Source organism: Monodon monoceros, unplaced genomic scaffold (genome assembly GCF_005190385.1).
Source record: "Monodon monoceros isolate NGI ecotype Baffin Bay Population unplaced genomic scaffold, NGI_Narwhal_1 Super_Scaffold_15, whole genome shotgun sequence".
Lineage (NCBI taxonomy): Eukaryota > Metazoa > Chordata > Mammalia > Artiodactyla > Monodontidae > Monodon > Monodon monoceros.
The window spans coordinates 59,481,831-59,499,025 of record NW_021703771.1 but is presented as its reverse complement, the minus strand read 5'-3'; the positions used below and the strand labels follow the sequence as shown (position 1 = coordinate 59,499,025).

At 35.8% G+C, this 17,195-nt stretch overlaps 1 protein-coding gene across 3 annotated transcripts in view; it reads right to left on the bottom strand.

The window, feature by feature from the left end:
* EYA4 (EYA transcriptional coactivator and phosphatase 4) overlaps positions 1-17,195 on the bottom strand; it is a 258,455-nt gene that overhangs the window by 39,172 nt on the left and 202,088 nt on the right. For 2 of the 3 annotated variants that reach the window (XM_029223838.1, XM_029223836.1), the window contains 5 exons: positions 16,939-17,082; positions 15,148-15,227; positions 11,279-11,462; positions 3,276-3,412; positions 1,748-1,831 (listed from right to left, as the gene is read on the bottom strand). In XM_029223838.1, coding sequence (XP_029079671.1) covers positions 1,748-1,831; positions 3,276-3,412; positions 11,279-11,462; positions 15,148-15,227; positions 16,939-17,082 — 629 coding nt within the window. The remainder of the gene's footprint in view (positions 1-1,747; positions 1,832-3,275; positions 3,413-11,278; positions 11,463-15,147; positions 15,228-16,938; positions 17,083-17,195) is intronic. The other variant, XM_029223839.1, reaches the window with a different exon arrangement.

Below are 17,195 nucleotides of genomic sequence, written 5' to 3'. Positions count from 1 at the left end.
TATATATATATATATATATATATATATATATATATATATATATAGTGACATTTTGACCATGCTCTTTATTTATCGTCTCGGGTTCAAATCATCCTTTTACTTCTAAATATCACAATTACCACAAAAGGATGAAGATTTGAAGTCAGGAAATATTTTAAAAATCTAAAGGTAATTCCGAAAGATGAGTCCCACCACTGATCTGGCATAATGGAAGCAACATGGATACTTAGGTATAGCCTCCAATGGTGACTATTTTGAAGGGAACTTTTATTTGGATTTGTGTGTTCAAGTTAGGCTGTTTATTTTAAACATTTATCTAATATGAAAAGTTGCACAAAAATCCTGTAATCAGTTCAATAGGATTACTGTGTATTCCACATAAGCCAAAATTATTTCAGAAGAAAATGCTTTAGATTATTATCTGGAAACTTTTTAGACTGTATGCTCTATCAGTAATAGAATTTTGAGTGTGTGCCACCAATTTATGTATAGTTAATTTATTTATAAATTACATACATATTCTTTAAGTTATAATCATTTACATGTATTGAAACAGATAAGAATAGAAATTGCAGGGTATAAATGTGTTATTTTCTCTCCTTATCTCAGTGAAGCACCTTGTGTATATCTGGCACATATGCATACATCCTGCTTTGGAGATCACTGTTTTAGATGACGATGATTGTGATAAAGGAGCTAAGACTCCTTTTTCTGAATGGTCACTAAATAAAATTGTTACCTTTCATATGTTTAGCAACTTTCATTACTTATACTAAGAATCAAATGCAATGCAAATTCACCAAGAGCGCAATTTAGGAGGAAATGCTTGAGTGCAATTAATTCATCACAACTAGTCTAGAAGATGTTAAAAACTGCATGTTGAGCTAACATGAGACCCTATGAAATAATGTGACACTATAAAGATGAAGGGAGACACTTCTGTAAGTGTCACATGAAAAGGAACCAAAGTTAGATACAACTTTGAATACAGTAATTGAAGGCAGGCCAACATGTTGTGAATTGACTCTGGTTAGACTGTGAGTCCTACAGAATCAAAGACTCAAATGGCCTCTACAACTGTGTTTCTAGCTGAAAAACCTGTTGCAGGTGCATCACTCTTTGAAACAGACTCACACACGTGTATAACAACACTGTTACAAGAAACAAACTGACTATGAAAATAATGGCAAGAGACAAAGGAAAGTAATGAGAACATCTGCCTCTGGATTTGTATGTGTGACGGGGTATTAGTCCCAGTCTCTATAATATGCTTCCTCAAAGTTACCAAAAAATACTTATACTTATAAATGCAAAGGATCTGTCAGACAAAAGATTACTTCCTTATTTCAAATGGCATTCTATAGCAACATTTGGTGCAACAAATTAATCCAAACAATTTCTTAAGGTTCCCTTATTAGACAACAATATATGTATTATAATGTTTAAAGTCCATTTCAATTTACAAAAACATTTTCTAAAATAATTATGTGAGGGTAATAAGCTTGGTTTTTCATGTAGAAAATTCAAAGTTATTATGAAGAAAGGAAAAAGAATATGATTTCTAATTAAGTTCTGTAAAATTTGCCAGTTCACATTAAAGAACAATGAGCCACTGGAAATAAATAATTAAGAGCAGACTTGACAGGCTGCAATAAAAACACTACAAGGTATTTTTAAATGGCTTTTCATTTTATTTAAAATAAAATTCTAACAAGGTGTCTTGGGGTAAAATTTCTTGATTTCTTACCTTGCCATACTTCTGGGCATAAGATCCCGTGAGCAGTGAGTGGAAAACAATGATGGTTTCATCCAAGTCCCACACAAACACACGCTGGAGAAAAAAGATAAATATCGAAGAATTATCAAGTTCTAAGGAAACAGAAATCTCTTTACAAGTAGAAGACCTCTCACTTTATTTTTGGATATAATCTTAATACTATTATATGGAAATCTATGCTACTCCATTAATTTTTCCTCCAAATTTGTCAAATCTAACCCCTGTAAAACCTGAGGAACAAGAGTGACAAAAATAATAAGGCTTAAAAATGTGATGTCCTAATCTGAATGAATTCATTCAAATATGTACTTGCAGTTAATACCCAAAAGACACGTTTGGACTTTATCATAGAAGTGTGCTCTTATAAAATTTTATGTCTCATGAATTCATGAAGTTTTGTAATCCATGCAAAGAATTATATTTTAAAAAATATTTTAAAGAATCAATGAACAATCCCTAAATAGAAATTGTAACGTGTGGACCCTTGGGTCAGATTAAGTCATAAGATGGGTTGTTTGGCCTGCACAGTGTTTTGAACGGTTTCAAATTATTGAAATTAGAAGATTTCACACAAAGTTCAGGGTTTTGACTGCAGTAGACAAACTTCCAGTTTGTGGCAATGGTGGCTGACAGTCCATGTGGCAATGATGCAGGGGTCCCTTTAGACTGGGCCAGTGCTCCCCACTCTTCCCAGTCTGTTGGCCCCCTAGCCCAGTTCACTCATTCATATCACCTGCTGGGTTCTTGAAGGCATTTGAATCTACTACTGTTGTTCGCATCAAGGAAATGATCTCTTATGAAGAGATAACAAGGGCTATTATTTGACTTTACTAAATCTGGAGATTTAACTTTTTTTCACAGTTAAAATATGCAGCTGTGTAAGAAGTAACACATTACGGTTAAGAATAGTTTCTTCTGATGTTTCATAATAAAAACAACCTGCTTAGTATGGAGATATCTCAAAAGATCTGTCCCAACTGGAAACAATGACACACAGAAATTTTTACAGGTATAAAAATTTTAACATATGTATCAAATGATTGGAATTTTTCTTATTTTCTGATGACACCTTTTTTTCTCCATACAGATTAAGTTTACCTTTTAATATTTATTGACTCATGTAAACATCTTTCATGACCCTAGTACTCCCAGAAAGAGTGCTTCTCAGATAAATACACCACAAACAATGGCTTTATTTTTCAAATTTCTGCTTGTGCCTTCTGTTTGTGTCTTTTGGATCAAAAGATGCAACTATCTCAGGCCTAGAATTTATAGAGCATTATGATTTTTAAGTTGTTATTGTTTTTAGTTTTGCCATTATAATGGACGAAATCTCCAATTTCAGAGCTGTGAAATGCCTACTTCATAGTAGGTCCACTCATTTCATGATATATCTTTTTCTTTTAAGTCTGAAACTTTACAGAACTGTACGGTATAGAATATATCATTCAGTAAAATGAAACATCACATTACACCTTTTAAGGAGAAGTCAGCATACCTCCAGGTCACTGTCCGGAGGCGGGGAAGGATTACTTTTCCGGCCTCTTCCTCGGGACTTTGACCCAGAACTCCTGCACGTTCTCTCATCAAGATCTTTGATGGGTGTGGAGGGGCTCTGCACAGTATCAAACTCTCCTGTAAATAACATGAATACTGTCAAGGACAGCACTTCATTTTTAGATCAGGTATGAGTCTTCATGATTAATGATTTTAACAAATCCTACAACAGAAAATTCCTTATGACAAGAAAGATTTATAATCACAAATATACAAAATTCGAATTCAGTCAAAATTTTGCAGGTCACACAGCTTTCTCCTAGCTTCGATCTATGTGATCTATTAAACCTGAAGACGTTTTGTACCCCAGATGCCCTCAACTTCCCATCTCTATCCCCACCTATGTATTTATCTAAATTTAGATCTGTTGTCACCTCCTTATGTCTGAGGATGAGATCCCATCCCTCCCCCTGCAAATATGACTTCCGTGCCTCACCTATTAGAGAATAATCATGCTCCACTTCTCAAACTCTCTCTTACCTTCCCTTCAACCTCTCCCATTTCTGGGGGCGGGGGGCACACAGACAAGTTGAAAAGTCCTTCCCTTTGACCTTGCATTTCTATCTGCAAGCTATCTGTTTGCTACGTTTTCTTTTTAAAGGACCCGTCTTAAAAGAACAGCGTGTACCAGTGCTGTCCAACAGAAATACGAAGTGAGCCACGAATGTAACCACGCATACATATAATTTTAAATGTTCTAGAAGCTGCATTAAAAAAGGTAAAAAGAAACACGTAAAATTAATTTCATTCCTATATGCTAATTGCTCTAATATATCCAAAACATTATCATTTCAGCATATAATAAATATAAAAATGACATGTTTTACATAATCTCGTTTTCATGCTAAGTCTTCAAAATCCTGTGTGTATATGACACTTAGAGCTGATTTCAATCTGTACTAGCCACACGTGCCTATTAAGCCCTTGTAATGGGGCTAGTACAGACTGAAGTCAGCGGCTACAGTACTGGACGGCACATTTGTCTCCTTTGAACATTTTCCCCACTCCACACCATGTGGGCAATCTAACCCTCTCATAGGTCAGTCACTTTCTACGTGATGACCCATACATCATACCAAGTCAAATCTTAAGTTTCAGACTTTATGTTTAATTGGGTTCTGCATGTCCCACAGATACCCAAAAGTCCGACACGTCTAAAGCTAGTGATGCAGGATCTTATGAGGTGGAGAGTACAGAGCAGTGGCAAGTCTGTAGGAGAGGGTGTTAAGATAAATCCACCAAGGCGACAGTGAGGTGCAGTAAAACTTCACAAGTAACAAGAGTTGGACTTACTATATGACTTCAAGCATTTTACTCAGTCTCTCTGAATCTCAGTTTCTTTGTATACTAAAGCCTGGTTAATAGCAGCTATCTTTTCGTATTACTGAGATAAATCTGATTTATGTTTAATTGAAATCATATGCATAATGTTAAAATGTCTAGGAGAGTCCAACGGCAAACTATATTAAAGTTACACAATTTTTAAAAGTAAAGATGTTATGACTCTCACGCTTTATCATAAAAATTAAAGTAAAATAATTATGAGGACAGCCAAGCAGTTATTAATCTAAATAAACACATCTGAACAAACTAGATCACACTTAGGTAACATTTTTTCTGAGATGTTTTAGGTAAACAGTGTTTACATAGCTAACCTCTAATAATTTCTAACGGTCAAATGTTTTCTTTGGGAAACATCTGTGCATGTCAGGACAGCATCAAAAAAAATGTCTGTGTTCCAAATATTATTTGCTCTTAAAACATTGCTAGCACAGTTCATTGCATGGGTTTCTGCTATCGAATGCATGAGAGTAGAAAGCATAATAAAAGGATCTTTAGTTACGATGCTGAATATAGCCCTATGTCATAGTAAATCAGGTTTCAGCTTACGTGTATAGGCGTTAGATGGGGATTTGGGTATTTAAACACACATCTACTTTTTAAAAATATCACACAAAATGTTTGCTATTTTCAATTATTTTTATAAAACAGAATTTTTCTAAGGTTACTATGTCCTGCCAATCAAATGTTCTTTTTCAGATAAAATATTGATTCAAATTAACACACATTTATTAAGCTTATAAGATTGTTTTGGTCGACATTCCCTAAGACCTATCTTTCTATCCATGATAGATCAATTTTCAGGAGTTAACTCTCATCAGGCAGCTTTGTTCTTGCCACAGTGCAAGAGGTGAATAGACAAAATCTTGCAAAATCCCAAAGTTACTGTGCTCACTAACGGGTGGTTGACTGTTGACTGGATCCATAAAGACGGGGTTTGGCAGGAACATCTCAGCTACTCGAATGAACTGGAAGTCAGCAGCTATCACAACGAGGGAGTGAAAAGAGTAGAAGGAGGAAGGGAAAAGACTGGTCATAGGAAGTGTCTGGGTCTCAACAAGCTTATTGGAATATGTGTTTGGCTAGAGTCACTGCTCATTATGTCTGAGATCCACCCACATTGTAGCCTGGAGCAGTTGTTTGTTTTTTCCTTGATATGGCTGGAACTTCATGACATATGTATACTATGCTTTATACATTCTGTTGATGAACATTTGGGTTATTTGTAGTTTTAGGCAACTATGAATAAAGCTGTTATAAACATTCTTGTTTATATCTGTGGGCATAAGCTCCCCTTCCTAGCATATCCCTATATGTATATACTAGGCATATGCCTATATGTATACACCTGGCAGAGGGAGTGCTGGGTCAAATGGAAGGCATATGTTTACCTTCAGTAGACACTGAGCACTCTTTTCCAAAGCTGTTGTATTAATTCACTCTCTTACTAGCAATGAGAGTTCTAGTTGCTCTACATCCTCACCAATACTTGGTATTGCTAGTCTTTTTTATATTAGCGATTGTAGGGGTTGGTAGTATCTTATTGTAGTTTTAATTAGCATTTTCTTGATGAGTAATGATGTAGAATACTTTGTTTCTTACTCACTTGGTATCTACTTTTTATGAAGTAACTGTTTAAATCTTTGACTAATTTTAAAAAATTGGGTTATCTTTTTCTTAATGATTTGTCAGAACTCTTTACTGTGAAACGTTCTTTACACACACACACACACACACACACACACACACACATATATATGACTTAAACTTCACTTCTACCCAGTGAATTTGTTCCTTTATTAGCCTCTTTTAATAATGGGAGAACTGGAGACATGGGGGACTCAATTAACTAACCAAGATGAAATAGCCTGTATGTGAAATGTTGATATGGTTCCAGAACTCCCGCTTTAACCACTAGGTAATACTTCCTCTCCCAAATAGCACCAGTCTGTCCAGGTTACAAAAAGGTCAAATGTATATCTGTTTCTACTAATCAAAAGAGTTACACAGACTTTACACAATTTCTGTGAGAGTGAGGGCCAAGGAATTCATCTGAAGAGCATCAGAGTAAAAGAGCAGGTCCTTAAGAGGCCATGTGCTGTATTTGGGCTCCTACAGCCACCACCCAGATGGAAATGAACTGACCTCCATATCTTGTGAAGGTTCTAGCCTTTCTTCTGATAAAGGGCAAAATCAGGAACTTGAGCTCAACTGGTCATTAAACATTTGTTGACATTTGTTTTTAAAAGGAGAAAGCTGTTAATTCCAGTGCCTCTGTCAATTTCACTCAGGTAATTGCACTAGGGTACAGTAATGCTGCAGGTAGGGAAAATGCAAATTGGCAGAGAAGTTAACTGTGGTCAGTCCTTTCCGTTTAAGTCCTCTTGTTCCTTCAATGAAATGAATTAGTACTTTGCTTTCCTTCCTGTCCTCATGTGAAATGCCATGAGGCCTAGAAAGTCTACTGAGTTCTGCCTAAGAAACTGGCTTCTTTTCAAAGAGTGATCTTACCATATCCTTTACTTTTCTGCAACACTTGTAAAGTTTAATTAGCTAATGTATCTGAGATGTTTGCCAAGGTCTCAGACTACAGAATGTTGTTACAAATTGCTAGTTATATTTAATTTTAAAGATGTTTAAAATTTTAAAAAGGAGCTATAAAAATATCACTAAGCTTAATGTGCTATCAGTCATCAAACACTCGGAAGGCGAATCAAAAATATAATATACCTAAGATAACCTTTATGTTAAAGGCAAAGAAAGATCTTTTCAAAGATAATGAACTAAAATATCTGTTGTTAATCAGCATGGTGATGTTTCTTTAAATACATTGTCAAATTACCTAATAAGGTAAAATAAATGACTGAATGCTATTTGTAATTTCCAAATAACATCAGTCATTACCCATTGCCCTAGGCTTTTTCCTGGGCTAACACTATACATGACTGAATAATTATCTTTTAATCAGTACCGTAATGAATAACTGCACCTTCTAAGTTTTGGATATTTAGAATCAACTTTATTTCATTAGGTTTATCGCTAAATCAGAGCAACCAGCTGTCTCTTATAGAACATAAAGTATGTTTCCATTTTAAACACGGGAGAAGTCAACAGTGAATGATTTATGACAAACTGTGGATTTAACTGTTAGGTCTCTGCTTTAAGTCCAAACGCAGAGCCAGTCAGTGGAAAATACTCTTTATACCCTTAAACAAAATACCTCAAATTTCATCAATAATAAAGAAAAATCCCATAGTTATGAACTTGTTTACTTTTTGGATGCATGCCAGACCTGCAAAGGCAAAATCAAACTTAAAACTATCTTGACTGAAGGTCTGAGGTCACAGAGTTCCTTAAAGATCTAGACACGTGTATTGTTATGATTTTGGTTGAGAGAATAATATGGGTACAAGTAGAAATAATTTCTTCTTTAAATTCAATGGAAAGTCTCGTAAGATCTGACAATTATGTCAAACTGTATTCGTTGGTATTAGCACCCAGTGCAAAGCTGAAGAAATTGCAGCATTCTGATACTGCATATGAGAATGTCACATATGAATGTGTTACATTCAAAGTCACATACTCAGAATATCTACATGTCTGCGTTTAGTATTTTTAATGTAAATAAAATAGCTATTCTGAAAGTTATTATTCTTTAGCTAATAGAGAGTACCCATCTGAGTCTTTCGTGCATAGAAACTCTTGTGGTCATACTGAAATTAGATTAAAACCAACCTTCCACCCAAAGTTCTAGGCAGCATAAACCATTTTGGGGTATCTGAATGGTTTTCATTCCTGGTAGCTCAATTCTAGTAAATTCCAAAACACTTTGCCAGCCCTGTCACTCGGTCTCTGATATCTCGATGATCAAATATTTAGTCTGTGGTTTGGCTTCTGAACACATTCTACTTTGTTTTCCCCGTGCATTCACCAGTGAGAAACACCTTTCGCAGTGTGACGAGAACATCAAATATCTCCCCACCTAAAGTGCTTCCACCACTTGTAAGCAAGGATTCTGAAATCACTCATTCTTTAAATTAAGATAAGATTCTTAATGAAATGTAAGTGTTTACTCAAAGAGGATCAGGACAGAATTGGAACATGGGATTTAGGCTGGGCGGAAGTTAAGGCAGGTAGTGTGCCAAGGGTGTAAAATTTAAGGGCTGTGAGAATGAACGCCCCCTTACATTCTGCACCCCAGGCAACTCTTGCCTTCCCTTCATCCTGGCCCTACATAAGATATGGCTGCTAAGAGAGGGGGAGGTTAGGCGGAACGACTAAAAAGAGGGAATGAGGACTAGAGGTTCAAAGGGGCTATGTGTTTACAGGAGGGAGGGTCTAAAAAGAAGATAAGGGGAAAGAAACTGGTAGTAGGGGCATCAAAGTCTAGTACACCTATTAACAATTTTCCCTTCGGTCCATAGTTAGATTAGAGACAATATTTTGAGATTCTTTTTTTTAAATATTCTCTTCCATTATGGTTTATCACAGGATATTGAATATAGTTCCCTGTGCTATACAGTAGGACCTTGTTGTTTATTCACCCCATATATAACAGTGAACCAAAAAGAAAGAATGTTGCCATTTCATGAATATAATTGCATTTTCTCTGTCGCTTAAAGTATGTTTCATTGTCGGGCTTCCCTGGTGGCGCAGTGGTTGAGAGTCCGCCTGCCAATGTAGGGGACGTGGGTTCGTGCCCCGGTCCGGGAGGATCCCACGTGCCGCAGAGCGGCTGGGCCCGTGAGCCATGGCCGCTGAGCCTGCGCGTCTGGAGCCTGTGCTCCGCAACAGGAGAGGCCACAACAGTGAGGGGCCCGCGTATCGCAAAAGTATGTTTCATTGTCACTTCTTCATGTTCAAATTAGTTTTCTCGTTAATATTCCCCACATTATCTAGCATTTTCCTTTTCTCAACATTCATACTATTTTAATTATTTGCTTGATCTTGGCTTGCTTGTTAAATGGAAGCTAAATGAAGTTAAATGTATGCAGAGAGCATATTCACTGCTGAAATACCAGCAGCGCCTGGTACCTAACAGGCACTCAATGAATAATTGTTTAATGGGCTTTTTGTCTTCTTGGAACCACTGGTCCAGTTAGAAAGAATTTACAGTATTGTGACCATGTGTCCCTGTTTTCTTGCCCTTCCAAAGCAGGACAAAAAAGAAGCAGAGATGAGTTTGGATCTTGCAAATAACTGGAAGTCAGAAAAATATTCTTGAACATACTAAATGGTATTTACAAAAACAAAAAATTTCTTAACTTTGATTTTCTTATTGAGTTTTGATAGTTCTTTATATATTCTGGATACAAGTGCTTTATCAGATATGTGTTTTGCAAGTATTTTTTCCCAATCTGTGGCGTGTCTTTCTACTCTTGTGATGGTGTCTTTTGAAGAGCAGAAGTTCTTTGTTTTATGAAGTCTAATTTAGCTTTTCTTTTCTTTTATGGATTGTGTTTTTAGCGTAATATCTATTAAATTTTTATGTAACCCAAGGCCACAAAGAGTTTCTCCATGTTTTCTTCTAGAAGTTTTAGTTTTAACATGTTTTGTATATGGTATGAGTTACAAGTCAAGATTCTGTTTTATGTTTTGTTTTGTTTTGTTTTGCATATGGATGTCAGTGTTCCGGCACCATTTTCTGAAAAACTATTCATTCTCTCTAATTGCCTTTGCACCTTTGTCAAAAACCAAACTTTTAGTATATGTTGTATCATTGTATATGTTGTATATATTATATACAACATATACAAAATATATCCAGAAATATATATATTTCTGGACTCTTTATTCTATTCCATTGCTCTATGTATCTAATATTTTTTCCAATACCAAACATTCTTGATTATTATATCTTATAAATTTTGAAATCAGGCAATGTGAGTCCTCAAACTTTGTTCTTATTTTTCAAAATTATTTGGCTATTCTAGTTCCTTTGTCTTTCCTTGTAATTTTAGAATCATCTTGATAATTTCTCCGAAAGATCCTGCTGGAATTTTGATTGGGGTTACAATGAATCTCTATTAAACTTGCTTTTCACTTTAAGTTCTTCAGCTGCGTTAAATATGTGTCAGCAAATACAATTCTAATAAGAATACAGACAAGCTTCTGGCAATGAAGACTATGATGGATTTTAAATATGTGTTGATCAGACAAAGATATTAAACTACCTACCACTGATTCTAAAAATCCTAGGAATGTGGGAAATGTTCACTGGCTGGGGCTACTGATGACTCGTAAGGTGAAAAAGTTATACAGTTTCTCAAGCATAAAGGAAATATTATCAGTTTTACCCAAAGAAGATAATATTACAACTTTTCTATGTTGTCAAGATCTCCATGAAATAATTAGTCTGGTAAAAGGTCCACTTACCTTTTATCTCCATATTCATATGTATTCTGTCATTTGATATTAAAATCTCCTAACTATCCCACACCTAAAAGAAAGGTTTCTGGAATGCCAGAAAAGCCTCACCTAAATCAGTGGTACTAGCACAGATTGAACATCAGCATAATTATCTGGAAGCTTTCAGCCTTGTTTTTAAAATGCCCATTTTCTCCATATTATTAGATACAGCAAAACATATAAAAAGTATTTCACCTGGATGAAGATCTGTACCTGGTTGGCTAGTCAGTCCTGTGAGAGATTCCTGCAACTGGTAGGTTGAGGTCGAGGAGGACGTGCCATCAGCTGTGTTATTTGATGTCATATATGCTCCATATGTTGATGCAGAGTAATACTGTGCATACTGGTTTTGGCCAAAGGCTGTGTAGGATGGATAATCCTGAAATAATAATTGACATGTGTGTGTGTTTGAAAGACAGATTACCCTCTAGTATACTCCAAAGAAAAGCAATCACAATGGCGATGGAAAGATTAGTATCTGGCTCCACTGGTTCTGGAGTCCCCAGCTTTGAGGTGATCCTAATAAGCAGAGACCATTCTGTGGGCATCTCCTACACGCACATAGTAATGAAATACCTTGCGGGTCTTGCAAACCAGGTCCAGTACACAAATTTTAATCTGTTTAAAGGTTGTATATGCATCACTTTCCCCCCAGAATTACATTTCCAAGGATGGACATCCTCGGGTCTTATGCACTTGAAGAGGAGAGAAGGAGGTGTTCGTATTCACAGCATTCATTCTCATCTTCTAATATCACCAGCAAGGAGGAGGTGTGCCCCTCTCCCCGCTTCCATACAGACCTTGGGCTGCATTATTGTGATTTTTGTTCCCTTTTTAGGCTACTCTTGATAATTTTGTTTTCTTGGCAGGAGGTAAACAGTAGAGAAAAGAAAATGAATAAAAGATATTCTTACCCAGTTTCTCACAGGCTACATGCCACCTGAGGCCTTGACCTAAAGTCTTTCGTGAGGCTTTCATATATTTAGTTTGCATCATTTGTTAGAGAAAAAAGAAAGCCATTGGGTCAATTCCTTTCACCTGCTTTTTATTAAAAAATTTTAAAATAATCTTAAAATGATGTAAATAATCCTTCAAAATCCTTTTACATATTAAGATAAGGAATACGTATTTGTTGCAATAGTTGGTGTTTAATATATCTGACATGTTTTAGCCCAAATTGTTATCAGTGATGACAAATCCTTGGTCAGGATGAAGATTCCCTAATGCACGTTTCTAAGGGAAACAAAGATCCATGGTTGATGTGGTTTCCAAAAGAGGAAATTCTCTGCGTTCGTAAATATATGTATAAGCAAATATATGTATCATCAGAAAGGGTGAAGCAGTATGGCAGAAAATGAAAATTCTATTTGTCTGTTAATTTCAGGATCTGATGTTCCCCACTATTACCTGAGAGTCAAAAACAAAACAAACAAACAAACAAAAAAACAGAAAACTCTTGGCAGTATTTGGACAAAATTCCTAGTAACGTATTTTTCTCAGAGTAAAACATGGATCACAAATATTAACACAGTGCTTACGTTGTGTCAGGCACTCCTCTAAGGCCTTTAGTAGATTTACTCATTGAAATCTCACAACCTCCTATGCAGTATTATTACTATCTCTATATTACACTGAAGTAAAGGGATAAAGGCACAGAATGTTTAAAGTGATTTGCCCAAAGTCAGACAGCAAGTTTCAGGGCTCAAACTGGAAGCCAGAGAGACTGACTCCAGCATCTATCTGTGTGGGAAGCTCTCCACTGGGCTGCCAGTGCCCGGAAAGGAAGATGAAGTTACTCACTGGAAAGGTCCAGTCTACCAGCTTCCAGTGATTATAGTGTCCTTTTGCACTCAAGTATATCTCAAAGATTCCCCCTACTCTTCATCTCCACTCATCACCTTGTCCAAGCTACCTTCACTGCCTGCTGTAGCCAATGTACCAGTTTTCTAACTGCTCTCCTCATTTCCATTTTTGTCTTTTTCCAAAGTCTCTGAAGCCAGAGTAATATTTTTCAAAAATAAATTACATGATGTTATTCTCCTGCTAAAAAATTCTTTAATAGCTTCCCTTTGGGCTTGGAATAGAATTGAAGTTCCTTATTATAAGCCACAGGGCCCTACATTAGCAGGCTGCAGCCTACCTCCATAAATGGATGTTTCCCCACATGCCCCTCAGGTGCAAACTAAGCTCCAGCCTTCTTTGAGTTCACTGACACCCCAAGATTTTCACCCCTCAGGGATGTGATACATGCTGCTTTCTATGCCTGAACACCCTTGCCCTCAGTCTTCACCTAACTTTTGGAAGACTTGGCCTAAATGTCATTTCCATGGAGAAGCCTTCCACAAAATCCCCCTTACTCAAAATTAGCCTTCTCATAATATTTTTAATAGGACCCTGTTCTCTCCCTTCATGCTTTCCAATTCTATATTTACTCAGGTGTTTACTGGTTTATTGTCTGCTTTTCTCAGTAGACAGAAAGTTCCCTAAAGCAAGAAACAGGTTCCATTCACGCTGCTCCTACCTTCAGCTCCCCAGGATACAGACCAGTTCCTAATATCTAATAGGCACTCAGTGAGTATTTGCTAAAAGAATCAGTCTTCAGACCATGGTCCAAAATACAGATTACATATTATATTGAGGCCACTGAATTAAATATACTGCTAGTACTGGATGTATTTTGTGATATAAAACTGTTTGTCAATAAATTTTCTTCTCCTTATTAATCATTTCTTTAATCCTCCCAACAAAGAACAAAGCAGTCTTCCCCTTATGCTACCACTCTGCCTAGTGTATATTTCTATTATTATATTCCAAATATTCCACTCCCTGTCCATATTATTTTCATGTCTGTGTCTTCAGGAGGATTGTATCCTTCCAGAGAGCAGGGAACACCGACTTCGAATCTCCAATGCACAGTCGAAAAATCTAATGGCTAACAGGTGCTCAATAAATGTTTGGTGTATTAATAAGTGAGCAAGTGAAATTAAGCTACCTGGATTATCAAAAATTCTCAATTTTTTATAATAAAATATGCATACTGACTTTGATGTTTACTGTTTTAAGAAACCATTTTTCAAACTAATGCCAAACTATACAGTTTAATCCTGTCAAAAATATCATTATTCCAGTGTTTAATCATCAAATTTTCCTCTTTGCCTCTTGTTACCTTAATAAAAATTGAAAGGAGAAGGCAATTAATATAATTCCTTCAGTAAATCCAAAGAGCAAACACTTATGCAGTAACATATTTTAGAATGTACAGAAGTCCAGTGATTATGTTAGTGTATTGCTTACCCATGAAATCAGCTACCCTTCTACCTCAGCTACTCTGAACATGACTGAGAAGCAGGAAATAGGGACAAAACTTTCTGAATATATCACAAATTCATGTCGTTCCATGCTAACTCACTCATTCAGGCACATCCACGCTTGTTCCACACATAATTCTAACACGATTCTAAAAACAATCACAGGTTTCAAAACGCAAAATTATTAAGCAAACATCACTATGAGGACTAAGGAATTCTAGGAGCAAGTGTAGTGGGTGACAAAAGCAAAAAATTACAGCTGTCAGGGCAGTAGGAATTTAACAGTTATCAAAAAAAAAATCATAGAACTAAAAAATAAAAGCCAGTAGTAGTTTGAGAGGCATTTTGTTTAGGAACAAATAATTTGGTTTTGGACCAAGAGCGTTTTATAGTCTACATCATAATCTGATTATTGATTATAGTTCAACCTATGAATTTTCATAATAACTGTTTTATCAAGAAAAAATAAAATTATGTTTAGTATAGCTTAAAATAATAGGAAAATATGCAATAGATTCTGTAATTTCCTGTCAAATGACTAAAACAATCATGGCTTAAATGTTTAAAGGGCAAAACTTTAGCAATCAGGAAAACTGAAACATCCAGAATTACACAAATCCAAAGAATTCCAGACAGCTCATTTTTACTACCCTGAAATGCCATCTTAATTTTAAATACATAAACCTTACTAACCTGATACTATTCTTCAAAAATCTGAAATATATATAAAAGCATAAACATAAAAAGCTACTATACCTGTTGTGAACCACTGAAATTCGTTGAATTGGAAACTGAATTATTTGCATAAATAGTAGATGACGGTGCAAAGCTAGAACCTAGAGGTAAAGAACAAATTGCATTTTAAACATATTTCTTGAAAAATATTAAAAATATTTCACAGAATTCAATGAAATACATATTAAATTTTGTTGTTGAGGCAGTGAGATTGAAAATTGAGAGATTTCTAAGGAAAATGTCCTTAGCTGTGTCTTGTGACAACAGGTAAAGTCTTTTCTTTAGAAGTCTATAGAGGTAAACAGGAGCTTGTGAGAACAGTCTTACCAAGGACTTGGCTAACCTTCAAGGGTCAATGCCTACACGTACAGAAGTACTCAAAGAATAAGATATTATCCATACTGAGACTACTTCCAGGAAACTACTGGAACTTTCCAGTGGTCATATCAACTGCATATACATACAAAAACTACTCAAGTTCAAACATTTGGCTGGGGCTAGCTTAGGAAATAAACACATGGAATCCATTTAGAGTTCCTGCTTCCAGCTCCCCATCTTTCTGTTCCTCTTTCTTTAGAACAAAAAAAGCTGTGAGCTAGGGCTCAGACCCAAGGCAGAACTGTTTATACTGCAATCATCTAAGGTTTGACGACCTTCTAAAATTTTACGACAAGGTCTGAAAGTTATTTAATTATTTTTAAAATTAGAGCAAAAACAAGTGAACTATCAATTTACAGATTCCAAAAAAAAAAAATGTTCTCATGGAATGTACTTGTTAAGGAATAAAATAAAAGACTACTGAGACAGCTGATTACTAGTTTTATCAATGTGTCTTGAATAGCAATCGTATTAGGTAATCGACACAAACTGACATGGCCTGGAATATCTGATATGAAAGTATTCTGGAGAATAAATGGATATGTCTCTATGGCATTTCCCACAGTGGCTTATTGTGGTTGAGGCATGTATGCATAGATGTATCTACCAACGTTATAAGGAAAAAAGAGACCTGTCGTTTCAGCCAAAAAGGTCTAAGTAATTATTTCACTTTAGTCAATCAACTAAAATGGCAATATCAGTTAGTTCAAATAATGTTAATATAGCCCCCAGACTATGACTAACCATATAGAAGAAAATGACAGATAGGAAATAACCTTTTAATGTTTTTAGTATGTCACTAAAATATTTTCTGCAACTACTACACAATGTTCAAAAATAATTTTTAATTGGAGACAAAAACAAAAAGAAAAATTAAATAATGATTGTACATGGAGAAAAAATTTTTAAGGTGGGGGTACAAATTATCTAATTATTCCTCTTCAAGAAATATAGTATTAACAGGGGAGAGATTTTAGAAATGAACAAAAAAAATCTTCAATTGTTCAACAATAAATGGGACTTAGAGAAGTGCTAATTCAATTTTAAATTTAATCAAAAAAGCATTACGTATGTAAGGAATCCTGACAAGAAAATACTGGGTTTTGTCATGAATCTTTGAAATCACTTCAATAGATGCCAAACATGTGACTGGTGTGGCGACTGGCCTGGAGGTTGCTTTGCTTGGACTTAGTTTCCTGCCAATTTCATGCAACTTAAACTTAAATATTTAACTTTGATATGGGTCATGTTTCTTGATGTATACTGAACTCTTTTCATCATGTTTCTTCCTAGTTACTGTCTTTTCTGATGACGTCGTGTGAGCAGTGGTAAGATTTAAAACTGTCCTCATGACTTTATATTCCTAGTCTGAAGCCAAGGAGTCTCATTCAAAGAATTCTTTCTCACATAACATGTTTCCTGTGTGGTACTTACCTGGCATCTGGTAAGAATAAGGTGTCTGGCCTGGCTGCGGGGTAGAAAACCCTGGGCTGTAACTGAGGCACCCACTCTGTAACGGTGACTGAGTTTGTGAGAGTCCGCCCTCTGTCTTGATGCCTGGTAACATCACGCCCAGATCTGTTTGGAAAACGCATGTGCAACCCATTTCATTAGTAAAGTGATCTTACTTCTAAGTTGTAACATATCAATATATTAGACTATACAACTACTAGCCAGCAGGATTACGTGCT